This window comes from Salarias fasciatus, chromosome 6, assembly GCF_902148845.1.
Source record: "Salarias fasciatus chromosome 6, fSalaFa1.1, whole genome shotgun sequence".
Taxonomy (NCBI): Eukaryota; Metazoa; Chordata; class Actinopteri; order Blenniiformes; family Blenniidae; genus Salarias; species Salarias fasciatus.
In genome coordinates this window covers 13254946-13282042 of record NC_043750.1, presented here as the reverse complement: position 1 = coordinate 13282042, position 27097 = coordinate 13254946, and the positions used below count along the sequence as shown (strand labels likewise).

General features: G+C 41.9%; 3 protein-coding genes across 3 annotated transcripts; 2 read left to right on the top strand and 1 right to left on the bottom strand.

Annotated features, from left to right (window-relative positions):
• Window positions 1–312: 312 nt before the first annotated feature.
• Window positions 313–5656, top strand: ap1m2 (adaptor related protein complex 1 subunit mu 2). Its single transcript, XM_030094092.1, has 12 exons — window positions 313–513; window positions 1738–1904; window positions 2373–2439; window positions 2608–2738; window positions 2820–2967; window positions 3443–3569; window positions 3676–3818; window positions 4227–4298; window positions 4562–4720; window positions 4813–4938; window positions 5237–5312; window positions 5431–5656. The coding sequence occupies exons 1-12, from the start codon at window positions 472–474 to the stop codon at window positions 5514–5516; spliced, it is 1344 nt and encodes a 447-aa protein (XP_029949952.1). The 5' UTR covers window positions 313–471; the 3' UTR covers window positions 5517–5656.
• Window positions 5657–6532: 876 nt separating this feature from the next.
• On the top strand, window positions 6533–8579 carry cdkn2d (cyclin-dependent kinase inhibitor 2D (p19, inhibits CDK4)). Its single transcript, XM_030093971.1, is given in 5 exon segments — window positions 6533–6560; window positions 6563–6665; window positions 7641–7687; window positions 7690–7817; window positions 7819–8579. Coding segments are annotated over 5 exon segments (489 nt in total). The 3' UTR covers window positions 8002–8579.
• Window positions 8580–12048: 3469 nt separating this feature from the next.
• Window positions 12049–24355, bottom strand: keap1b (kelch-like ECH-associated protein 1b). Its single transcript, XM_030094378.1, is given in 9 exon segments — window positions 12049–14169; window positions 14273–14453; window positions 14611–14812; window positions 15812–15983; window positions 15986–16141; window positions 16144–16483; window positions 17485–17730; window positions 19105–20400; window positions 24239–24355. Coding segments are annotated over 8 exon segments (1860 nt in total). The 5' UTR covers window positions 19411–20400; window positions 24239–24355; the 3' UTR covers window positions 12049–13912.
• Window positions 24356–27097: the final 2742 nt, after the last annotated feature.

Below are 27097 nucleotides of genomic sequence, written 5' to 3'. Positions count from 1 at the left end.
TAAGTGTGTATCTTTACCAATGTAAAAATTAAAAAAGACATGAATTTGTCATGAGTTATAAATCAAAGAGTAAGACCAAAGCACACAAAAAATAACAATAATAACTTTTCACTGATTGTTTTTTTCAGTTACTTATAAGAAAAGAAACATCAGGAAAAGAGCCTGCAAAGCTCAAGCGGTCGGTCGACACTGGTTTCATTTATGTGTCTGTGGCTCCCTCTAGCGGACAGACCCATCATTACACCCTGCCTCCATCGTCTTCCGCTCAGGTGAGCTGGTAAATGTTTCACCTGTGCGTGGTGACGTCAGAGCGCCGTCAGGAAAGAGAGACGCTGGACTCCTCGGTCGGTCCAGCTTCATCAACTTCTCAGTTTTCCATGGACAGACTGAACTTTTAGCGTCGAGGACTGCAGCTGAACTTTACCCCGAGTTTGTGTGCTTGTTGTGTTCCTGCCTGTCGGACCCAACACGATGTCTGCCTCCGCGATATTCGTGCTGGACCTGAAGGGGAAGGTAAGCGCAATATTATAATACCCCATTACTGATGTTTACTTATTCCGCTGCTTTTTTGTTTTGTTTTCAAAGTTATACTCGCTTTAGCACCAAACTCTTAATCTCCCCGATGCTTTCTTTAAAGTTCAGCTGTTCCTTTAACTGTTAAACATTAAAAAGCGTCGTTAAAAATTAATGGAGCGCTTGCGACAGACTCATTCATTGGCCATTTCCCCCTTTCACACTTCCGGATACACGGCTGTGCATGGAAATGCAGGCTGCAGCCTCAAAGAACGCAAGTGAAAGTGTAGAGACAGTGTCCCCCCTCCGCCTCCAGCAGCCATGACCTGTCTTTCACTGCTGTTGTTTTGCCCCGCACTTGGAACAAACACCCTTTTGTTCTCAGGCAGAAGAAGCTGAAACCTGACCGAGAAGAGAAACAGGAGGACGATGGTTTCAGATATTTTTGAACGAATGACAACAGTTCGAAATATTTCAAGTTTTATTAGATTAACTTCAGTTCTGAAGCATTTAAATTTGCAAGTAGCCCCATGAAACAATCTTGAGTGAATTGGAAAAAAAAAACCGTTTGATCTGTTATTGAAGGTCACCTTGAATCATACCCTGAATCTGTGTTATTATGGCTGAAGCAGCTTTATCCATCCATGTTCCATACTGCTTAACCCAATTTAGCGTCACTGAGTGCCGGAGCCATTAAAAGCCACTACAGGTGGAGGCAGGGTTAAACCTTGAACACAGGTCACCAGTCCATCACAGGGCAGACAAAGACTGACACACATACGGTACACCCACAAAAACAATGGAATTGTGGAGCTCCTGCATATCAAATTCATGTCCTGATCTCCCTTCTAGGTGCGATCTTTCTCAACTGTCATAAAATTGGTCTTCTATCCATAATTGTCCACTTTTCTATTATGTAGAATCTAAATATTTCAATACAAAAATTAAATTATGTGGAAAACCATAATAAAATACTACTTTTTTTTTTACTATACAAACAGCCTGATCTGCACTTCTGGCCATGCAGCAGGTTGCATGCAGTGGTTTATTATTTGTGGCTTATCATATTAACCATATTGCCTGTGATTTTATGGACAAATGAATCATATTAAAGATTTTGTTTTCCATGGGTGTATTGAAAATACCATCGTCAAACGTGCACTCAGGTCTGCAGCACATTTAACTCACATGTAATCACCATATGCCTTTATTCTCCCTGCCCAGGTGCTGATTTGTCGGAACTACAAAGGCGATGTGAACATGGCCGAGATTGACCACTTCATGCCTTTACTCATGGAACATGAAGAGGAAGGCCTGCTGTGTCCTGTGCTGTCTCACGGCAATGTTCACTTCATGTGGATCAAACACAGCAACCTCTACCGTATCCTTGTGCTGATGGTGGCTCAGATTGTGACGGTGGGTGATTGTAGGGCTCAAGAATGTGTCCTTGGCAGGACTCGACCTTCAGGTACAAGGCAAAAGAATTTAAATGCCTTGCAAATGTACAGACATGCAACATTGTTGTTGATCTTGCTCCTCTCTTTTTGTCCTCATTTGTTCTGACTTCAAATTGCTGCGAAATAGGAGCTTTATTATCCTCTATAGTTGAGTTTTCATCGTCTGGTATGCGTCATCGCAACGATCCTGCTGGTATTCACATAATTGTGGGTACTTTGAGGACCTTGATGCAATCTCTGGACTTTTCAGAATATGGTGCTTTTTACTTAATGCCTGATAAAAGCAAGACTCCAACAATCTGGACAAATAGACAAAGTTTTCATACATAAAGTACTTTTCCAGCAGTGACATGACATTTTCACAGCCAGTGTGTGAAATGCTTCTTAACTGGATCTGTGCAGTGTGGCCACCACAAATAAGAACTCCAACGCCTCCCTTGTTTACTCATTTCTCTACAAACTCGTCGAGGTGAGTGACTCATTCGGTGCCTTCACGCACTGATAGATTACCATTGAAATACTTGTAAATATTGTGCAACAGTGCAATGATAGACTTTTGAGTGGGATGTGTGAGCGGTGACCACAAGAGATTAGAACAGGCACTTCAACAAAGCCTCCTGCTGCTGTTACTGCGCAGGTGTTCACGGAGTACTTCAAAGAGCTGGAGGAGGAGAGCATCCAGGACAATTTTGTGGTTGTTTATGAGCTGCTGGATGAGCTGATGGATTTTGGATTTCCTCAGACGACTGACAGCAAAATTCTACAGGAGTGAGACTAATACCGCTTTACATTCAAATATACTATTGGGCCTTGCAGTGTGACACTGCTCTTCATCTACATCTTTTGCAGGTACATCACACAGGAGGGTGCCAAGCTTGAGGTGGCAAAGACAAAAGTACCGACCACCGTCACCAACGCTGTGTCCTGGCGATCGGAGGGCATCAAATACAAAAAGAATGAAGTCTTCATTGATGTTATTGAGTCGATCAATGTGTTGGTAAGAGAGATAATGAGACTGATTTCTTATGAGATGTTCCTCTTTAAAGTGACAGCTGTTGTTTGGACCAATCAGGCCTTTTGTGGGAAAGTTTTTGATAGTTACAAACTTGAACATTTTTTGTCCCTAAACTAATATCCCTAAACAAAAGTCACAGAAGCACAAATATTGAAAACACCAAGACAGATGCTGCTTATGAAGGATTTTTGCATTTTGTGAAAATGGTGACAATGTTCTCATCGTAACAGAAACACTGCAGTATCTGTGGACATAAAGTTGTGCAATGATAATTACAGCATACTTTGTGATGCATAATTGACTAAACAAACACATATAGTATGTAGTGTTATTTTTTTGCGTCAGCTGTTTCTTTCTAGTAGTTATTAATATTATTCATGTGTTCTGTATTTATCGATTGATTTAACAGACTTATAATGAAATCATGTCTTTTGATTGAATGTTTTTGTTTGTTCAGGTGAATGCCAACGGCAGTGTGATGAGCAGTGACATTGTAGGCAGCATCAAGCTGAAGACCATGCTTTCTGGGATGCCTGAACTGCGCCTGGGCCTCAACGATCGTGTGCTTTTCGCGCTCACTGGACGTACGCAAGCCGCCACTGCCTCACAGAATCATTCTTTCAGTCCGGCCGCACATTTCTTCAAAGTGCAAATAATCCTAATGGTCCTGATGGTTTTCTGTTTGCTCAGGTGACAAAGGGAAGACAGTTGTGATGGAGGACGTGAAGTTTCATCAGTGTGTCCGTCTGTCACGCTTCGAGAGCGATCGTACGATTTCCTTCATTCCTCCAGATGGAGAGTCTGAACTGATGTCCTACCGCATCAACACTCATGTATGGTCTAATTTTGTCTCTTTTATTTAGCAGTGCATATGTTAATATGATCCTACTATTTAATACTGTTAGTGTCAATATAAATTTGAATTTTCTTTATGATATATATGAAAACTAATTCATATTTGATCTTTAACTAGTAAGAAATTCACTTTACGGCAAGAAATTTCTCAGTGCTTTAAACACATACTATTTAGATGAATGAAAGTGTGAGAGCAGTGTTATAAAAAGTGGAGCCACATTGACCTCATTTACACGTTCTGTTTCCAAGATAGTTTGTCCATCTGTTCTCTGAATGGACTGTCTGAATGAGATGAACTCAAACAGAATATGTGAGATGGTCATTTTTGATTTGTTTGACTTATCAAATTATTTCTATGATGAAGTCTTTCTTCATATCTTTTGCAGGTGAAACCGTTGATATGGATTGAATCGATTATTGAGAAATTCTCACACAGTCGAGTGGAAATCATGGTTAAGGTATTACACTTTTTGAGTTTTGTGTACATTGTCCACTTTGATGTATTGCTAGTAATGTAAGTGGTGTTTTTATTTAAAAACAAATTTGTATATTTGTCATTTCAAGTAGTGATTGAGTTACATGTGCAGTTTTTTTGTTGTTGCTGATAAACAGTGCTAATAAACGTGTCCATGTGCTGGCTCTACAGTGACATTACCAAAATGAATTATCTTGAAGCCAAAATGGAGGTTTTAAGACATATCTGAATTGACTGTATTTACAGGCAAAAGGACAGTTCAAAAAACAGTCTGTGGCAAATAATGTGGAGGTCAGGGTTCCTGTCCCCAGCGATGCCGACTCACCCAAGTTTAAAACCAGCACAGGCAACGCCAAGTATGTGCCTGAGAAGAACATGGTTGTGTGGACCATCAAGTCTTTCCCTGTAAGAAATTCAAATTTATACAGCATGAACCTAAATTTAATGTCTCTCTTTTTGCCTGTTTAATTTTTCTCTCTGTGCATCTGTCCCTGCAGGGAGGGAAAGAGTTTCTCATGAGAGCTCATTTTGGTTTGCCGAGTGTGGAAAACGATGAGCTTGAGGGCAAGCCTCCCATCACTGTGAAATTTGAAATCCCCTACTTCACAGTGTCGGGAATCCAGGTTGTATGTTTTTTGTAAAAGTTGTTTTTTATTTGGATAATCGAGAAATACAGCCTGAGCAAACAGATTATTCTGGAGCTTCAAGTAGTCATGATGTGGTATCTGCTTCTTGTTTATGAAGCTCCAAAGTACTACTGATAAAACTCATCATTCTGTTTATATTCTGTAAAGCCTTTAAAGCAGTCAAGTTAGGTCTTGTAAACTGAAGTGCTTATTGGCAGAAAGTGGATTTCAATTAATTTAATGATGCACGTTCATGCCGCATGCTTCTTGCCTAAATGTGTCTCTTGTTTTCCAGGTGAGATATATGAAGATCATAGAAAAAAGTGGCTACCAGGCTTTACCATGGGTGCGCTACATCACACAGAGTGGAGGTAATTTATATTAACTTTTGAGAATGTTCAGATTTTGTAGATTAATTTAGTGGCCTCAAATTGATTACGAAGCAGACTTGTGGTTTCTTTATGATTTTTGTTTTTCTTTTTTGCTTAGATTACCAGCTGAGGACAACGTGTAAAGGACCTCTCATCATGCCACATTTCCAGGACTTTCACAGAAGCAAAAATGATCACTTCTAGAGGACAAATTGAATGTTTTTAAATGTTTCCTGCTCCTTGCAATATTGATTGTTGATGAATTGTGTGTTCAACCTGATTTTAATGTTTTAACTGTGAGACTGCTGCAATCTATTTAAATGTTGAATTAAATAAAAATTCTGAAATAATTTCTTTGTTTTTTTATTATTATTATTATTATTACACTTTAATGGGCTTTTTTCGCCATGTAAGTGAAGATTTCGTCATTGTTTTGTGGTGAGGCGTTTCGTAATCTCAGTCACTAAATTCCGCCTAAAATTAAAACTCACACCCGCCTTTTTTCCCACACTGGCTTCGGCAGATATACAACTAAAGGTTAGAAATCTGAATGAACTGCCTTTGAAGACATCAACGTATACAAATCGCCCGCTTTCTGCGCTGAGCGCGCTGATTGGTCAACAGTGACTGTTACCACAGTGACAGCGTAGTAACAGAGTTGTAGCGCCGCCCCTTTTACCATATATGGCGAAGCGACACCCTCGGAGCGAGCTGCGATTGGTCGGCGTGTGCTCGGGTCCAATGTTTGTAAATTGTAGTCGGGAGACACCGCTGTAAAGATCTCAGCGCGCAAATGTATTTTGAAATGTTTACAAACATTCCCCTTTTTGGATTATATTTGAAAAATTACCAGCTCGGAGAAACAGTCGGGTGGGAAACCCTAACGACGGAGTGGATAATAACGGAGCAGAAGGTACGTAGTGAACCGCTACAGCGTTAGCGGCTAGCTTGGAAGCTAAGTTGTTTGTTACAGTCAGTCGACGCGACTTGAAATAAATATTTGTCAAGATGAGTGAATTTACACCGCTTGGGTGAAATCGAGCCGATGTTACAGACTCGGTGTCTAATAATATGGCGTCAGGTGGGGGGGACTACAGTTTACGTTAGCCGGATGCTAGCTGCAGTCCGTATTCTTCCTGCCTCTTTACGCTCTTTGTCGTGTTTGTTGTGGTTGCTGTGGCGCATCTCCAGCAGAGCGGACGGAGAGACGAGAGGCGATAATGGTCCTGAGACAGATGGATGCCGGGAAAGCTTGACGGCGGCGGCAGCCAAGGGGAATACGATGGAGGTGCAGCGGATCCTGGAGGAATGCAGAGTGCATCCTGACACTCTCAATGAGTTTGGCAGGACGGCGCCTGCAGGTGACGACCTCTCCTCACACACGACGGCTCTTTGTTCAGCGTGTCTCCTATCGCGGGGTCTTAGCCTACCGTGTCAATCCCTCTCCCTTTCCGAGTAATGATATATAAGTACGTGAGTGAAATATGCCGGGAACAAAACTAAACTAAAAGATAAAAGAAAAAAAGCCGGGCCACGGGACACCGGCTCTTGAAAGCGCCCCACTCCCTTCCCCTCCCCCTTGTCCCAGAGCACCAAGACAGCCAGACACAAAACAAGTCCAAACCCTGCTCATCTCACCGGTAAACATCAATACTCGCTGCTGTATTTCAGTCATTTCAGTCTGATTTGCCAGTTTTTCCTTGTATAATTCTTCTTGTCAGGTTTGGTGTCATTTCTATTGTTTTATTCTGTCATATATGTCTTTCTGTGTCATTTTCTGTAGTTGTAACCATATTCCATTACCGGCTCTCTGGAGATATTATGGTTCACTTTGTGACCCAAGTTTACTTGTTTTGTGTCTGATGCACTTTGTGCAATATGAGTCGTGTTTTAAATGTTATGTTGCTGTGTTGCTTGCTTTTATCTCTTGTCAGCTGCTTCCTGCCTCTTTGTTTTTCTCCTCTTTTGTGTCTCTTTGTGGTTGTTTTGTGTGTCCTTTACTGGATATGTCTGAGCTGAAAGCTGAGCACTGTGTGCCCAATCGTTGAGTGGGCTGTGATAAGATTTGTGTTTTTCTGTCTTGTATGTTAATGCCTTTGTGGTTTTGTTATTACATCTAAACACACACCTGACATGAACATTGCCTTTGTGTTGCTTTAATTACCTGAACAGTCATTTTATAGGACATAGCTTGTTCTTCTAGTCAAAAGTGATGAATTATGTTGACATTTTTCAGTTATTTAGCCCACAGTCATACGCTGTCCAAACTGGATGCAGTGCTTTCTCCTTTTTCTAAAGAGTGCAAGGATCACATCATTTCCTTTGTCTCCTGCAGGTGATGATGATGGGGAACGCCAAGATCGCCACTTTGTTGTTGGAAAAGGAGCCGACCCCAACGTCCAGGACAAGCACGGGATCGCTCCCGTCCACGACGCGGCCCGGACCGGTTTCCTGGACACCCTGCAGGTCCTGGTGGAGTACGGCGCCTCCGTGAACGTCCCGGACCAGAAGCGGCGCCCTGCCAATCCACATCGCCATCCGGGAGGGCCACCGCGACGTGGTGAAGTTCTTAGCACCGCGATCTGACCTGAAGCACGCCAACACCAGCGGTCAGACGGCGATAGACGTGGCACGGGCCTCGTGCGTGCCGGATATGATTGACTTGCTTTTTGCTCACATCCATAGTTAGTCAGACGTTGGGGTGTTTTCCTCGCAGCCATAACCTCACAAGTTGTTTTGCTTCAAACCTGGTGACTTGAATTCATTGCTGTGTAAAGGGTTATTTTGTGTGATTGGGGCTCAGCATTAATATGTGAAACAGGACATATTGGTCTGGCAGATTAATTTCAGTGGATGGGTGGCTATATACTGTAGACACTCTTTTGCACAGTGCAGTTTAGGCACCTCTATAGTATTCGTATATATCTGTTTTCCCTATTCATTGGGAGTGCACATTTGTAGATAGTTTCCCCCAGTGTTTCTTAATGTTGTGTTTCCACTGTGTATGAATTGTAACAGTTGATTGATTTTGTTTGTTTATCATTTTTACAAAACTTGACATGGTGCACCCTGATTGCTTTGCATAGTTGTGTTTCTGTTAATTAGATGAACTTAGACTTTATGCTTACTTATTTATTGTTGGAATAGGACTAAATATTCCTTTGTAAATAGCGACATTATTGTGATTTGTTGAGATGTTATTTATACAAATACTTTTAAAACTAAGGAGGTTATTCACTTTGCTATTTGAAGAAGAAAGCACAAAAAAAGTTGAACTTGAAGTTACTCACTTGTTTCTCTGGTTTCTTTATTGCATAATGTAACATTTATTGTATAACATACACAATGCACAAGAAGAACATGCAAACCTCACACATGAAGGCCTCTCGCCCGAGACTGAACGCTTACTCGCTGTGAGGTAAAAGTGCGAATCATGAACATTTCATTTAGATTAGAAAAACCTTGCCTCTTTATAAATTAATATCTTCAATTAGATCAGACTCAGGAAATTAATTTGAAAAAACTGCTGATGAGATTTATTTTACAAAATAAAACTTCTCAAACAATACTAATTTTTTTCCCTGTACTTTAAGGAAGATATTTTGGTTAAATGATAAATTGGATCATGTCTCTTGGTCTTTCTACATAGAATGCCAGATTTCCTAAATGTGGGCTAATGTAAAAGAATTTGAAGCCAATCTACCACTTATTTCCTTTTTTTGCAATAAAGTCATAAATGGAAAAAAAGATCATGGAGTTACCAACGAACAGAGAAAGATGTGATATTGTTATTGAGACTCAAGTCTTGTATTTAGTATCTCAATTCATGCCCAGGCAATGAATCTAAAACATTTTATTTATTACGAGGAACCTATAATCTCCACAATTATTACAGTTTGAACAGGAATGCTCCGTGGAATGGACTTCGTAATCACCTGAGGTGACCCTTCTCTGGGTTAACTATGGGTTCATGCTTCCTTCAGGTGATTCATTGACACCGTTTGTAATGTTGGAAAGCAGAAAACAATTAAAACGCCCTTAAAGGTCAGAAAATAGCAGCACATAACTAAAGTGAATGAGGGCCCTGTCCGGCCGTGCCCTGTAGGTAACGCTGACACAGTTTGCTGATGGTTGTTGCTCCGGGCTCTTGCAGCACAATGGCTATTTTGTCTTGTTGTGCTCCGCCGGCCAACTTCTCCCGTCGAGAAGCGAGCTACAGTTCAAGCCACTGTGCAGCCGGCTCAGTGTGGAGGTGGATGATCTGGCAGAAAGATGGTGGATGTTAGTGTGTTATTCAGATCGCACATAGTCAGCGTGCTGACTGAAAGACTAATGAACATTTTTGGAAATTCTAAAACTTCCAAATGTTGATTGTGATTATATGATTAGTAGAGCTCATGTGTTGCAGAGAACAGTGTTAGAGTTGACATGTCTTCATCTGCTTTCCTGCTTAGTCCACATGGGGCACCAGATATCCCTGCAACATTCTCACAGATCGGATCTCTCCAGTCCTGGGAGCCTCTCCTCTCAACCTCCCAGTGGGACAGCATTGAACTCAGTACCCTCTAACACTTACCTGGATACAAAGGTTACATTCATTATGTCATCATGAATAATCCAACTGCATCTTAAAAGAACTTCATACAACCACTTAAAACACACTGTTTAAAACTTTCTCACTTGTGTCTCAGATGTGTGCTGGTGACACAACCCCACCCGCCAGGTCGAACCCAAATGACCTCACTCCGCGTGAATGTGGGAGTGCTGCTGTCTGAGTAAACACTTCTGAACGATCTCGGCTGCAGCTGGTTTGTTCTGCAGGTGGGAGAAATGAGGGAGACTCATAAGTGTCATCAAGTTCTTTCACTGGAAAAGTTTGGTTCCTGTCAACCAAAAGGATAAGTGGTGTTGAACAACCCGTCTGACCACAGCAATGTCACATTACACACGTTTAATTTCATCAGTTTTTTAAAATACTATACTCGAAGAATTTTGGAACAAATATTATAGTCTTCTAAACTGAAGCTGGGAATCATTTCGGTCAACATGGTAAAATAAACTAACACAGCAGGTAGAAAATAAACGCTTAGGTTTAAGAAAAATAATGAACATTAAAATACTTCTTTGTGCGTTCATGGTGGACTGAATTGTCTCTATAAGATCAGTAGATTCTCACATACAAAACCCTGGTAAGAACAAAACTGGACCTAAGTTTTATTTGACTGAAGGTTTGCGAGTGTACAGACAGTCCATATTTTATCTTTATGACATTTAATGAAAGTTTGTGTCACGACTCCTTCACACCTTTTGGATGACAGCAGAAGCATAAGGTTAATATTCTTATTGCACCCCATGGTTGAGACAGGAAGGGCTGTAACATTAGCAGCATTTGGGTGGTTACACTTATCCAACTTCTAAAAAAAATAATTAAAAAAAATAAATGAATTATTATAAAACCTAAAAGTTTTGGGGATTAATTACTGATAATTTCTGATCAGTGTTATAGATTTTGAAACATTATTGTATGTGTGAGTGAAATTGGAGACAAAGCCGCATTAACAGTTATCTAAGATTACAGAAACATATGTTCAATGCTCCACCCTGATAATGTAAAGGTTCATGTAAGCAAACAACAATGTCCCTCTTTCCTATTCAGCAGGAGAATCAATCAGCAAGTGACTGAAGACAGACCTACTTTTGGAATTGTCATCTTTCCCCAGCATTAAAACATCCCCTCATCGTGCTTATCAATGTGCTTTTGCTTCGAGATACTCAGCTGGGACAGGTGTGGCTGAAAATGTAAGTGCCTGTATGTCTGTGCCAGTCCCGAAATGATGAATTATCAGCTCTTTGGTATTTACAAAGTACAATGTAAAAATAAGCACAGTACAAAAATATGCCGCGTGCAGCATTTCAATTTTTTCTATTAGAGTCTATAAAAAATGATTTACGATCAGATGAAGAAACATTAAAAAAAGAAAGTAGAAATAAAAAGCCTGTTGTGATGATCAGGAAGAACAGATGGGAGATAAAACTTTGATCTGACTGTCTAAAGGCCTCAAACACATTTTAGTTCAGAGACCACGTATAGTCCAACTTCATGCTGAGTGGGCCGACTGCTAAAACAATGCAATAATAACCATTAAATTTAATCATCAATTCAGTTACTACTGGAAATGACTGCACTCTCAACATAAAACTGATGTCAGTGATACCTTCTGGTGCAAAACACAGTGAAATGTCCCCCAGAAAACATCTATAGCTGCTTATAGGTTTTTTTTTGCAAACTCATTCTTACAGCTAATGATCTCAGGGCCTCTGTGTTGTGTCTGTAAAAGACATGTGTTAAAGAAAAATCCATTTTTTCTTTGAAATGTTTACAAGTTGATCGGTGATCTGGCAGACCGGATTGGAGCCTCTTGTGAGCCAGTTTTAGCCCAATGTTCATGTTTGACACCCCTGGAATAGACGTATAGTTTTACTTAAAGTATTCCAGACATCTATAATAGTTGTAAAAAAAAAAGTTATTCATCTGAAATATCATCTGAAATATATCAAAATCATGATTCCTGTTGGACACAGCTCAATTTTTGAAATGAAATCCTCTTAGTTGAGGAGCTCTGGCGCCTCCCAGTGGCCAACATCTGCTCTGAAATTTAACAAAAAAACAAAAAAAACAAAAACGTGACAGGATCAAAGCCATAAAATGAAAAAAATGATCACAAGAGAACAAAAGTACAATAAACATATATTTTACTTTACAAGTCTTATTGTACAGAGTATTTTTTGCTGGAAAAAAAATGTACAAAGCAGACCTTAAATATTCTAATTCTCATTCCAACCACTGACTGGACAGAAAAACAAGTCCCTTTCAAAGTTTTTGTTTTTTGTTGTTGCTTTTTTTTATCCCTCTTATTTTTTATTTTTATTTTTTTTTATTTTTTACAAACATTCAAAATTAGCATCAACAGGCGGCCCTACTTAGTTACAACGCATGCTAGTTATTCAAAAACACTACACCAGAGTCCTATTCAATACAAAGCTGATGTCAGTTCAGAGGAACAAGAAAACCAAACAGCATCTGAACAAATAAATAAAAAAAGTGAGCTCTGAAATTCTGTACAAGACTTCTTAGAATATCAATGTACAAAACGTCACTTAAAAACCTTTGTAGCTTAAATTGCTGTTACAAACACACTTCTTTTAAGCAAGTCGTCGTCATTAGCATACAGTGTTTGGATACTAATGCACAGACATGGTCACTTCTGTATTTGAGGTCTGGTGGATGTGAAAACCAAAAAAAGTCAACTGCAGGTGAGAGGTTATCAGTTCTGTCAGAAATTAGTGTTTTTAAATATAAAACACATTCAGTGAGATGTTCAAATCCAAGTTGTTTTTTTTAAATGCTACAGTGATCTGTGTCCTCTACGTGAAGTCTAAACTCTTTTTATTCACACGGTTGGCATCCTGCACACCGACGATGGCCGAGTCTGTCAACAAGGTTTCAACAACACATTTTTTAGAAAATGGTGGCTGTTAGTGAAAGGACACGCGTGTGTGAGGTTCTGCGTCTTCTGCGTCGACACTTTCAGACAGTGGGGCTCATGCAAGCAGCACCTTCATTTACACACTTTGTTCCCGGTGAAACACTTTTAAATCATTGTTCCGAGTCGTTCTGTCAATGAAATGTCGAAATAGTGAAACACGTCAACCTGTGATGAAGCCTAAAATGTGCTTTTATATCCTGTTAAATACTTCACAACTAGTTTTATTATTATATTACTACGAGAGAACAAAAATAAAGATAAAGTCATTCATGTGGTGGTGGTATAATGCCAGTTTTATTTTCATACCTGATTATTTTATTTCATCTTTCAACTAGCAAGAAAAACTCTCATGAATCTTTTGTATTAATATGAGACATGGGTATCTGTAACAAAGCTTTAGATGGGAGAAGGATCCTCTTGCATGAGGCCCACGGCTGTGTGAGAGCTTCATCCTCTGGCTGTCTGGGTTCACTTCATCAATTCCTACACAACAAACAGCGACTCTCCAATACAAGCATCTCCAGACAATATACTGATATCAGTGACGCCCGCAGGCTTTGTAATGGCACTTTGAACTCTACTGACAAATGCTGCTACATTTTTAGTTTTTTTTTTTTTTTGCCTTGTCTCCAATCAGTTCATGTATTTTCCTCCTCTGCTCTTCAAAATAAAAGAGCCGCTGACTCCCTCTGAGTCAGAGAGCTAACATTTTGACTCAGCGGCGCTTTTCCTAAACCCAGTGAATCGTGACGTGACTCAGCTTATCGCGTTTGGCTTGACACGATCCACGGCAACCAGGATTACACCACAGCTACAGAAACTGGGTTTTGCACTTGATTTGGACTTTTCAGTGCTGAGACTCATATTTAAGTTAAGTTTCACCTTGGTGGAGAGGAATATCAGCAACACTTTTCGTATTTTTAAATAAAATGCTACTGATGTGTCTGTGTGGTTTTGCTCGTGGGGGAGTTCACTTTGTTTGTGAGCACAGAGTTGAGGTTTGGAGAGTTTCGTCTGAGGACACGTGTGTGAGACGGGGTGAGAAAACGAGCTTCATGCGTCTTTGCCAAAGTTTCCACTGTGCCGCTGACCGTGGTGGAACCCGGAGCTGGCCGGCTGACTGGCTGGTGGGGCGCCGCACTCCCTCTCAGGCCGCTCACACTGCGGCGGGTCCTTCTGGCAGGGCTCCATGGTGACGGCCACGCCCACGCCGCTCCGCCCAGACGTCATGTGCGTCACCTCTGACCACGTGTCCGTCTCCGGGTCGTAACACTCCACGCTGTCCAGGAAGGTGTTGCCGTCGTATCCTCCTGTGAGCACGACAGACACGTTCAAACCACGCACAGCAGGGAACACACAGATGAATGAAAACTGCGGTACTTTCCCTCCACTTTCTCTTGCAATCTGACTTACCCAGCACATAGATGCGTCCGTGTAATGCAGTAACTCCCAGAGCACTGCGTCTGTGCCTCATGGAGGCAGCAAAGCTCCACGTATCGGTTTCCACGTCGTAGCGCTCCACTGTGTTCAGCTGGTTGGTGCCGTCGTACCCGCCAATCACAAAGATGTGATTCCCCAGCGAGCAAACGCCTGACAAAAGCATTGTCGTCAATCCATTCCAGCTCATTTAAATGTGGCGCATTTCAAAGGCATGTGTGAGTAGTAGCAAAAATATGACACAACGGAGAATAACTCACAGTGAAAGACACAAGTGAATACATTTGTGACTTTAACCAGTTCTTTCCTTACCAGCTCCGGCGCAGCGTGTTCATGGAGGCCATGGTCTTCCACTCGTCCCTGTCAGGATTGTAGCACTCACAGGAGCTGAGGCGGTTGGCGCCGTCGAACCCCCCCACGGCGTAAAGCAAGCGGTTGATGACGGCCACGCCCACGCCGATACGCCGCGTTAACATCGGGGCGACCAGCTGCCACTGGTCCCTTTCTGGATCATACCTGTGCAGAAAAGTTGATTTCCACATGATTACAACAGTTTAATACCTTGGTTTTTATAGACGCGTTACTAAATGTTGCACCAGAACCCAGAATAATACTGACAGAAAACATAACTGAGTTCAACCACCGAGTGTTGAAACTCCAGAAATCCACTTGCTTCATTTCGCAGTGAAACTCAGCCAGCTGTTGTAAATCACATGTCTATTGCAAAGTCATCCCTCAGACAGGTTTGGCATGTTCCTCTTTCGCAGAGGTTGTGATTTGCCTGGTAAAGTTTTTTGTATTTGAAGAACAAAGCCAAAGTTCAGGCAAATTTTGAGCTTTGAATAATTTATGTAACACAGATCAGCTGACGGTTTCAGGATCACAAGTCTGACTTGACACGTTTTGGAAAACATTTCCACAGGCTGGGTGGTGAACGGCCAACTTTTCTCTATTGACTTTGCTAATATTAGTTTCCCCTTCTGATCCAGAGTCACAAAATATTTTCATTTACAATAGGAAGTGTCTCACAGTTTCATACATTCTCTTAGTGACACAAGATGAAAAGTTCTTCAGAATCAACGACGGTGAAAAAACCCCCAAAAAACAAAAAAACCGGTTCAATGACAATAAAAAAATCCCCAGATTAAAAGATTGTCTATGTAGCAGCTCTCTGCAAACTAAAAATAAACTGCAGGAAGTGGAACACTGCCTTTTTTTTCCAGGAAGTTCCACGAGTTGTTTTTTTTTGTTTGTTTTTTTTCCAGTCATGCGATGAACGCATACAGTAACCAGATGAGAACAGCAGTTTGGATTACATAAGCACTATAATTTTAAAGGGTCATTATTATCATTTTAATAAAGACAGATAAAAATCAAGTGACTTTAAAGCAGAGCATCCGTCTGGGTCACCCCTGCAGTGTTGATCTCAGCACTGACTCTGTTCTCTTCAGAGATAAGTATGAATAAAAAAAATAAATAAATAAATAAAATGAGAGCTCGGCTTTATTTTCTCACCTTTCCACACTGTTGTGATGAATGCACCCATGCGATCCACCGACTGCATAGATCATGCCGTCGATGACGCCCACCCCGATCCGGTTCCTGGGCATGCTCATGGGCGCGCACGGCAGCCAGCAGTTGTTCATGGGATTGTAACAGTCCAAAGCGTTTGAGTCCATGTTGCCGTCGGCGCGTTGTTTCTTCCGCCGACGGCGTAGAAAAGCCCGCTGATCACACAGGCTGCCAGACCACTGCGGGGCACTTGCAGGTCAGCCAGCCTCCAGGCCGACGTGCAGGGGTTGTACGCCTCCAGGTAGCTGAGAGACTGGCGATAATAACCCCCGCTGTGTAGATCAGCTGCGGCACCTTGGGAGTTCTGCAAGGAATGACTTTCGTGGGTTTGTGGAGAGTGAGGTCCTGGAAGATCTGGGCTAGGTAGTCTTTACACTGCGGGTCCCAGTCCAGAGACTGCAGCTGGGCCTGCAGGAAGTTGGGGGTGAGGGAATGGCAGCGGACGGCCTGGAGCAAGGCTTGGACGTACGGCCGCCGGTTCTCTCGGTCGTAGCGCACCCAGGCCACGCACGCCTGAAAGACTTCAGACTCGCAGCGCACGTTGAGCTCGTCGCGGCTGATGAGGTTCACCAGCTGGCAGTGGGACAGGTTGAAGAACTCCTCTTGGGTTGCCACCTGGAAGCAGGAGAAGGAATCACCCAAAACATATATGAGTAATGTAAAAGACACAAAAAACAAAACAAAAAAAAACATTCAATATCACATCAGACAAAGAAGTAGGAACCAGATAAGCTCAGTTGAGACATTAATAAAAACATTCCAGATTAATGGAAACATTCCAGCAGTGTGAGTGACGGTATGCTTCAAACAACGCATGACTGAATACTCTGCAGCTTCTGAGACGCTGACTGACACTTAGGAGACAATACAGGAACAAGACACGGTTCATTTAAAATAACATACAAGTTACAGAGCCATGAAACCAGACTTCCTGCTTTCACAGTCATATCGCTTGGCACAGGTATGTCTGTGAAGATGCGGTTTGAAATTTTTTTTTCTCCCTTTCTCGCTGAGATAAAAGATAAGACCGACTATAACACAACTCTAAAACTCAAATCTAACCTGCCTTTGCTTATATACCCCACAAGGGACGAAAAAGAAATCCTTTTGTTGCACCGTCTCGTCATTTCTTGCAGCTTGGTATGCGCCAGCCACAGCTAAACCCGCACACCAGTCATCATGACTCATCGCTTTCATTCTCGGCGCATGAAGCCACAAGTCTAAAACAGAACAGTCAGTCGACATAAAACCACCGTAACAACTGAAACGGCGTGCAGGTTCACACATCACACCAAGTTAATTCAGATTTTACTTCAGTTATTTCAAATGCAACCACATTCGTTAAGTATGAAGATTGATTTAATGCATTTCATTTCATTGCTAAAACTGCCTTAACCTTTTCACTTTGGACAGAACTTTCCTAAATGAAAGAGAAATACTATAGTTCTAAAGTTATATTCTGATTGCTTGATGTGCACTAATGCCACTGCTGTTTGTCAAACTGTGTATTAAAACATACTGTCATAATTGGTTTTAGATAAAATGTCTACTAACTCACTGCTGTTTCCAGATTAACCAAGTATCTCATTTTCTTGAAAATCCATCCCCGGCCTCACCTGGCTGAAGTTCATGTAGATGTACTCTCGGGCCTTCTGGTGGAGCTCTGTGCAACCGATCTGCTCCGCGAAGCTGGCGATGCCAATGGCGTTGCTGGGGTCGAGCTGCTGGACGAGGAAGTCGCAGCAGGCTTTGACCACGCTGTCTATCTGGTACATGACGGCGCCGTTCATCACGTGGATGACGCACTTCTCGCCCACGGAAATGCTTGCTGTGTAGGCAAACTCGATCAGTCTGTCCATAACCTGAATGGAAGAGAGCGAGAGCAGAGTAAATCAGAGGGATTAGATCAATGCACACAGGAATAAGTAACTGATGGAGGAGAAGGAACAAAACTAAGCTTTTAATAGTATTTAGAGCAGATGGATTAGCATCTCACTGACTGATGACTAATGCCTCGGTGATTATCTTATCATCTGAGAAAACATTAAACCAAAGCAACAGATTGCTTCGAGCAGTCGTGTTGGAGCGTTTATGGTTCACACTGATGTGGGTCACCTATATCTTCAACGTGCAGGAAATGTCGAGCACATTTCTGTTTTTTAACTGAACAGAATGTTTTTAGTGGACATAAATGTGCACACAGGCTTTGAGATATCATAGGCCCCCAACGGTATAAATTCTCTTACTTTAATTTTATAGATGTTGCATTTTCGTGGCATGAAGAAAATACATGTTACTCAATGAATACTCAAAAATCTGCAAAATGTGCAACATGTTATAGAAGATCCTATCAGGATTACAACACGCACACACACAGTTTGGGAAAAAATAAAATAAAAGCAGCTTCTGTGTTGCCTTTAGAAAATAGCCACCTTGCTTGGCTTCAGTTGAATAATGAACTGAGCAGCTGAGTTAGACAGGACGGACACACCCTTGGCCTACATGAACACTTGTGTTTAGGTCAGTAAGTTCACAGCCGCTGTGGATTCCCTCACAAACCGTCTCCAGCAACGGAGAACAAACACTTTTAATGACTGTTTAACTGCAGAGGAGGCAACACCAAATATTGGTCTGTAGTTATAGAGGCAGTCCCAGCACTGTGAGACCCTAAACTGCACAAAACAGCAGTGAAGACTGACGGACAGAACTGGATTAGAATCTAAAACTGAATTCACACCACTTATAAACCCTGTTGCTTTTTGACGAGCAGAACTCCGAGGGATAAATGTTGAACAAATATGTTAAATCTGTGTTGACGGTGTTGCAAATTGCTCCTCAAATCATATTTATAGATAAACAACTCAAGCTGCATGTCGGATTAATCAAACTACAGGACAGCCTGAATGTATTTATTTGAGCTGAGCTGAGTATTTGTGTAGAGGCGGGTCTATATCTCCTTGAAAATGCAGAAGCTTAGAAGAGGTTTAGGTGGGAATGTTTAACATGTTTCTTCGTAACACCGACAGATAAAGAATGATTTGACAGAAGTGACTCTAAACGCTGGAGGCAGTCAGGGCTTCAGGAGGCCAACTCCTGGAAAATGTTGTGGAACTCTCCTCTTTGGATAAAGATTCACAAAATGCTGCAAATTAGACTCCATCTTGTTCAACACCTTCCATTACAAATGAGGAAAAAACAGCTTTTACTCAGTTTTCAAAAATCTCCAGGCGACTCACTCTCGGATGAATCCCTTCGATCGGCACCAGCTCCATCCCGCACTCCTTCAGGCCGTTGGTGAACATGGCCCTGAAGACCGGCGACGACGACGCCAGCACGACTTTGTGGGCCACGAAGTCCACCGCCTCCAGGTCCTTGTAGCGAACTCGCAGCGTGACGTCGCAGAGCTGCCGCTCCAGGCGCAGCTCGTTCATGATGGCGAAGGCGGCCGACGTGTGGCTCTCGAGCGTGTAGCTGAAGACGCGGTGGCCGTTGCGCGTGGATGGCGTCACCAGCGCTTTGCATTCTGTCAAACACTCTGTCATTTCCTACCCGTTCTTCTCCTTTTCTCTCGCTCTCTCTCTCTCTTTCAGGAACAGCGGTGGTGTTATGGGGCATCCTTGCACCATGTGCAGCCATGGGTAAAATGAAACAAAGTGCTTAAACTGGCAGACGGTTAGCTAGGCTCCTCCAGGCTCACCTGGGTATGTCTGATTTATGTGTGAGTGGATGAGTTATGCCTGATTTATGAAGACATGAGGATTTCTGTGCTCTTCTCAGTACTTGAGTCCAGCCATTCTGTTCATTACGGCATTACTAGAGACTTATATGCCGGCTCCCGCTCACGGCTGTGCACTCTGGTCCGTGCTGCACTTCCAACATAATGGAAATATCTGTGGTTCAGGATTCCTCTGGCGTAGTCCAAAGGCTAAATCTCCAGGGCTGAGTTAGAGGATGACAGAAAAAAAAGAACTTTTATGAAAGCAAAAAGTTAATAGGAAACACAGCGATCTCCTTCGGGCCAGCTGTTTGTGTTGGCAACACAACTGTTTGACTTTCCACTCCTTTGGGATGTTGACAGAAAGCTGCCAATCACTCCTGGGCAAAAAAAAAAAAAAATCCAGTACGCCTTGTCTATTGAGCTGCTTTCTTTGGAGGCTTTAAATTAAATGATATTGATCCGGCTTGTTCAGAGAAGCAACTCATGAGACACCTTGAAAGTGAAAAGGCAAAGTTTGAAAGACTCCCACACAGTGCAGGTCAGTGATGCATATTGATTTCTTCGGAGGGGCCGGGACGTCTAATTTACTGCCTAATTTTTAAAAGAGGTAACAACTGAAACTTGCTTTAGGGGGCTGCGCTTCAGCTCAGAGCTGCAGTCAGGAAACCTAAATCTTCTCAGGAAAGAAGCGTTCAAAGTGTCACAGGTGTAACATGGAGCCCTTGGGATTGAACAGGGGAGGGAGGACCACTGAGGTGTCTTCCGCATGGTCGTCCAGCTGTGTTCACTGGGAAGCAGTTGGTTCAGATGAAGACTGGAAATAAGAGAAAGAAGAGCGAGAGAGAGACGAGTCATTTGTCAGGAAAATAATACGTTTTGCTTTTTAGTTCGTGTACACGCGCAGCAAAGCTGACGACTCCGCGTGAAACAGAAAGTGTCTCAATACAATCATGTGACGGTAAAGTTCACGCGGCAAGGTTATCAGCGTTCAGATAGCATTTCTCCTGTTGACACAATGAACTTCACACCCTCGACACGTCCTTTCTGATACAGTTCATGGAGGTTAAAGTCCCTCCTTTTAATTTTGAATGCACTTTTTAGCCATACCTCATTGCCCCTAAATTGCCAGGATTAAGCGGTACCGTACAGAAGATGGATGGATGGCATGCTAGCTGCTAGATTTGGATTTGCGTGACACAAACCCGGTAGTTTAAGCCACTCAGAGGAGATACTGCAGAGCTGCTTCGGAATTTCAATTGGATTCTGAGTTTCTTCATGCAGTCAGTCTGGGATGAGTCATCTAAAATTTGACAACATGTTTTTTCAAAAGAGAAGAGGTTGAAATATTGAGTGAACGTTACTAAAATCCATTATTTTTGGATCAACAGTAGATTTAGATTTTAAAAATAATAAGCAAAGAGCAAGACTGTAGACATGACAAACTAGGAAAACAAATATGCAACAGTTATGAGGGAAGATGAAACTGGGCATAAGAAACGTTGAGGAAGTGATGCAGTGGAACTACACACAAAATACTGCAGCCTTTTAACTGTACTGAAACTCATCCAAGTGGAACAGTTTACGCAACAGTCAATAAAATCCAAGAGAGCGCTGACTGATCATTACAGCAGTGTAACAGCTTGGTTAAAATGTTTCTGCAAAAAACGTAATCTAATCTTTCACTCAGAGTGCAGGGCAACTTTTTTTTTTTTTTCCCTCCAAGAGATCTGGAGAAATCCCCCTGCACAGCTGATGAAGCAAGCAGGAGTCTGCTCTGGACTGGCTCAGAAAAGAATACTTCCAGGGGGAGTATGTGGGCTCCACTCCATGAAGAAGAACATTTACACTGTTGTACGCGTGAAGCTGATCGAGAAGGATGCTGCAAAATAAGCCCTTCACTCTCCTGTCATTCCAGATTCTTGCCTTCAGGCAGCAGAGAACAATCAGAAGCTATCAGTTCATGATTCAGAGTTACTCAGCAACAATGCTTCTGCGCCTGTACAGTTACATAACAACGCACATATACCCTGAACAGACATGAATCATTACCTGAATGTACGGCAAGGGTGTTTGACCTCCCAGGTGAAAGCAGACAACTGCACACACTTGTAAAGATACTGGAAACATGGCGTTGATCATGTCAGTGATTTTTGGTTATTTAATCATCAGGAGGACACATGTGCGCCTGCTACAATGTGAAACACGCCACGGTTTCAGTTCACTGCCCTGCTTCTCTCCCTCCAACGTTCTGAGTGAAATAGTTTCACAGGGGAAGATATTACTCAACCTGCCCGCTCTCCCAGGTGGGCAGAAACTCCTCTGACACAGCGGAGTGTGATTCAGTACTGACTGCACAGTTTAATGTTTGATCAATAACGAGACAGAATGTACTCGGTGTGACTAAATCCGACAATTAAACTTGTTTACCCTCAAACACGCAGGCTATAATTTGGTTAATCAAAAGAGAAATATGTATCTGAAACAATTAAGGAATGCCAAAGCTCATCTAAAAATGGTTCGAGTTATTTCTCACGTAACATTCCATCTAAAATATCTCACTCGCAGCTCAAAGGTGAAGAGTTGCATCATTTCTCACACGGCAACAAACACATTTTGGGTTAGGTTTCACCTACATCCTCACAAACAACAAGCTTGAACTCTTGAACTAAAACAGTCAATGATTTTGTTCTATAATGAATGAGTATCTGTTAACCGATTCATGAATAAATTACTTTCAGTCCTTGCTGGACTGAATCAGTGCCTAAATACACACAGACGAGACCTGTGGCCAAGACTGACAGGTAAATCAGTGTGCTCTCTAAGACAGACAAGTTTCCAAAACGTATTTGATGCTGGCAATAACTTTATCACTAAACCTTAGCAAAAAAACAAGGTATGTGTTCTGATATTTTATTATTAATTTTAATTTAAAATCCTACATTGTCTGACACTCACACTAAATGTGAACAGTAAACTAAAACTTTGCAGAGATATTTAATAAGACATTACATCCTCCCATCTTCTAACATTTGAGCTGGAACAAAGCCTGATGCGTATTCTGTAGGACACAGAGTAGTACAATTCAAGAAGATATCGGAATTCATCACGATTTTCTCAAGTTAAAATGAAGTATTTGACATTTCTTTACTATTTCAATAGAATTGTTCAGCACTGAGCTTAAATGTGGAAAATTTGCAGCTTTTCTGCAGCTGTAAAGATAATTTTACAAGGGTATTTTTTTCCTTTTTTAACTGAGGGATCTCCTTGAGATGAGAAACAATATGCCCTCTAAAATGACAAGCTAGGCCAAAAACAATAAATGTTTGACACTTTAGCTTGAAAGATTGCCTGAAAAAATTAATCAATGACAAGTGTCTCCTTATTCTGGTAACTCATTGTAAAACAACTTAGACTCAGCACATACTGCATATGTATATTATTCATTTATTCACATATACGAGCTGACAGAGTTGTTTAATATGCATTGGTCTGTATAACTACAAAATAAAGAACCTCTTACCATCTTAAATGTTTAATTCCCTTACACTGACTTTTTAAAGGTGTCATCTTAAGAAAAAAATCTTCCGTAAATCCTCACACTCCTGAAAACCAAAGCAAAAGACATTTGGTTTTGCTGAGTAAGTTTCCTCACTCCAGAAACAGATTAATGTCTCAGCTTCATAAACTGCTTCAGCCTGTAAATAATCAGTGATGACAGTGATTCTCAGTTGCAGCCATGAACTGACACAAAGTTAGATTCGTGATGCAGAAAGTAGCAGCATCAGTGGTTCCAGGAAAACAGCGACAACGCTCCCTTTCTGTGTCGCAATCTGGGTGACAGGATTTAGCTTGGCTGTCGAGTGTTTGGGGATACTATATCAGCTTCAGGGGCCCCTAAAGTGATCCTGCACCCCAGATTGGGAACCACCCTTCGGGCCTGCGATCCTTGGATGCCATTCAGCGGGGATCTGCACAACAACCGGAGTGTGACTCAGGCAACTTCTAACAGTTGTGTCTGAGCAATATCATGACAGCCGTGTCAGCGATTCCAGAGCACCAAACTAACGCGGAGGAGCGATCGCGGCGTGTTTTAACGGGGATTTCTTTGGCGGAGAGCTTCTCTCTCGGTGACTCATCGTGAACTCTTCACCGAGCAAACAGTGGAACTGGATGTACCAAAACATGACCCAGAAGTGCAGCCAGTCCTTACATAAACCGAGATGGAGTTAGATTTCCGCGCCATCTACCTGACACACAAAGCCTCGTTTCCCCCAGCAGCTCCAGTCACTGCGAGCATTTCTGCGCTTGTTTTCATCAAAATAATCCACGGAGCCGCCGTGTTGAAGGCACAACACGCCGAGCTCGATCCCTTAAAGCGCCTTGTTTTGGTTTGCCGGAGCACTAAGCCGAGCGGTGTCACTGCAAAACAGCCGGAGACACCGCAAATAAGTTAAACGTTTCGGAAATGAGAGCTGAAGGCAGAATAGGCTCCCTAATAATAGACAGCGGAGTAGCGGCTGTGAGCCGAACCCCGAACAACAATGCTCACAAAAAGCGACAGCGGAACATTTTAATTCCATCAGCCCGCCGTTCTGCTCCGTCCCTCCACTTTGTTTACACCGCGGTAAAAGCTTTAATAAAAAGAAACTCACGTAGCCCAATGCCTCCATCGCGGTCTGCCGAGCTGTGCTACACCGAGGAAGGAGAAGGAAGGAGGAGGAGGAGGAGGAGGAGGAGGAGGTGGGGGGAGAGGAGGAGCGGAGTGGGGGGCAGCGGAGTGGGGGGAGCTGTAACTCACCGTGACTAAGCATTGTGCCGGCCTTCTCGCGTCTTCACAATAAGAGCGACTCGCCACAGCCCCGTTGACGTGTTACGGCGGAAAGAGGAGAGGGCTTTTATTCTGAAGGAGCAGTGAGAACGAAGGATGAGCGAAGCCAATCGCTGGCCTGGAGCCAAAACTGTGACGTAGACGTCAATCGGACCAAGTAATCAGCGAGCGCCAGTCGAATTCAAGAAATAATCTGCAAACACAAACTTCTGGAAATGCGCATCGGCTATGCTTTGGAAAATAAAGAACAGCCAAACGCCACATTTCTTATGAGCAAAAAAAACAAAAAAACAAAACCAAAACAAAAATCATAAAATTGCAAAAAGATTTTTTCCAAGAAAAAAAACACCTGACTTTGCAGAAAGGAAAGAAGTTCAAGGGGCTTATATGAAATCCTCCCAATTGATAAATTTACAGTAATGGCAATAAAAATAAGAAATCATTCACCTGAACCACACAGCATATCAACTCAGAATCAGAGGAATACTATTTGTATAGGAGATAATTTAAAAATACGCCCAAAAAAGTCAGAGGAAAGCAATTTTAATCATTTGTCCACTGAGTTTCAGAGTTTATGAAACGTGATGCTGGATAAACTGATAAATGATTTATTCACAAAGTAATGAAATGTATCTGCTATGATTTGAAAGAAATCGCTGATAATCAATAAAACCAACACCTAAAGTAATGAAGAAAACATTTGAGTAAATGTTGAAATTAAATCAATGTTCAATGAATGTTGTTAGAAAACCAAAACAGTTTGTTATGTCAAGTGCAGCTCAGTTTTGTAGTCACGCATGTCTCTCCAGTCCACATACTGAAAATAAAACATGCTTGTGAATGGCTCCTGCAGTAAACAGCTGCATGAGAGGGAAACACTCGCTCCAGACAGGCGCTGGCACATACTAAGTTTTTTTTTTTTCTTATTGCAAAATACGTAATTCAGGTCATGGAGTTCAGACTGGGCTGTCACTTTATTTGCCACAAGGGGGCGCCAGAAGATCACAGTGGAAATATGCAGGTGCAAGAAGACACTTTTAATAAGCAACACTGTTACAAGTCAGGTTTCTATACAACTCAGGATCTTGGGTGCTGAAGCTGTCAGTCACACACAGTCACATTCATAAAAACAGACAATTAAGTATCACCAAACAACCTCAAATGCATAATTGTGAATTGTGGGAGTAAATTGGATTACCTGGAGAAAATGCACAGGGGGAAAACATGTAGTGCTGTCAATTTTAATCGCGATTAATCCATTGAGGTCTGCCAATTGGGTCAAAGAAAAGAACTAGAGGATAATAGTGCTTTTTTCCTGACATTGGGACTGATTTATGAGGATTAGATTCTTCATTGCAATTAATCTCAACTTTAAAAAAGTTAATTGTTGACAGTTCTCCATGAATTAATCACGATTAATTTGCGATCAATGCGATTAAATTGCGATCAATGCGATTAAAACTGACAGCACTAGAAAAATGTAAACACCACAAAGAAAGGGCCCTAACCCCAACTTGAACTGGGGCCCTGCTTGCACTGGTTAGCTACACCGTGTAGTAGGGCTGAACGATATGGGCAAAATTTCATATCTCGATATCTATGCCAGATATCTCGATATCGATATGATATATTACAATGGATTCAGTGAAAGTTAAGCATTTTTTCAGAAAAATAAAAACATCATAATACAAAAGGATGTAAAAAAAAAAATGTAGTTTTATTTATGAGAACTCACTGCCACTCGTATGTGCAGATTCTGCAACCGCCCTCTGCCATCAGCTGTCAACCAGTAAACAAGGTTTGTGGTTGGCTGGCCTTACCTGTGCATGGGCGAGCTGACATGCAGGGCAAGCAGGGTATCGTTGATTTTGAGAAAACTAATGTCCTGAATGTTCATATCGCGATATTGATATGATAACGATATATTGTTCAGCCCTACTATGTAGCCTGCAGCCCAAACAATCCATCAGTATTGCATGTGTAGGAACATAATCTGTAGCAGAAACTCAGTTGAGCAGGGAATTTTTATTTTTTTTGTGTGTGAAAATGCCAAGTAATTTTCATTTTCAACTTCATGTTGTTGTAAAATATGACGACGTTGAATTTTTGCACATTGACAGTTTGAAAAACTGGTGTGAAAACATTTGCAAGCAGTGATGAAATCACCTCTGTCCCACAGACCAGAGTCACCAATTCACTGGAAACATGTCTTTTAACCGTCAGAGGAAATAGTACACAGAGAAACTCAAGCATGAGAAGCAGATCAGGTGTCATCATCTGGAAATGAATGCAAAACAGGCGGAGATCATAGATAAGGAAAAGAGAGTCTGGACTTGATTTCAAGGGGGAAAAAAACGCCACACATTTGCTTCCGTCTTACCCAACTGAGGAGCCCCAAAGGAAAACTGGATTTCCGACCTTCCTGCCAAATGAAATGTTTGACGTTTGATTGAAGATTTTATGTCAGAATATACCACCTGATGCTCCAACTACTTATCACTGACAAAAAAACCATATAGGCATGAAGAAATGAGTACTAATCCCTCATACAAATTCACAAAACTTGAGTCAGCCTTCACTTTGAATTCATCAGCAGGGCGACGACTCTGCTTTCACTCTGCGTAATGATCCAGTTAAAGGAATCTCATTAATTTTGCCACAAAGGAATTAAATATTTAATCCC

Excerpts from the sequence above, each read along its gene's own strand:
- ap1m2 (XM_030094092.1), top strand. The coding sequence starts at position 472 with ATGTCTGCCTCCGCGATATTCGTGCTGGACCTGAAGGGGAAG. Across the intron at positions 2,968-3,442 it reads TTGAGTCGATCAATGTGTTG|GTGAATGCCAACGGCAGTGT; the intron begins GTAAGAGAGATA and ends TTGTTTGTTCAG. Across the intron at positions 3,570-3,675 it reads GCTTTTCGCGCTCACTGGAC|GTGACAAAGGGAAGACAGTT; the intron begins GTACGCAAGCCG and ends CTGTTTGCTCAG.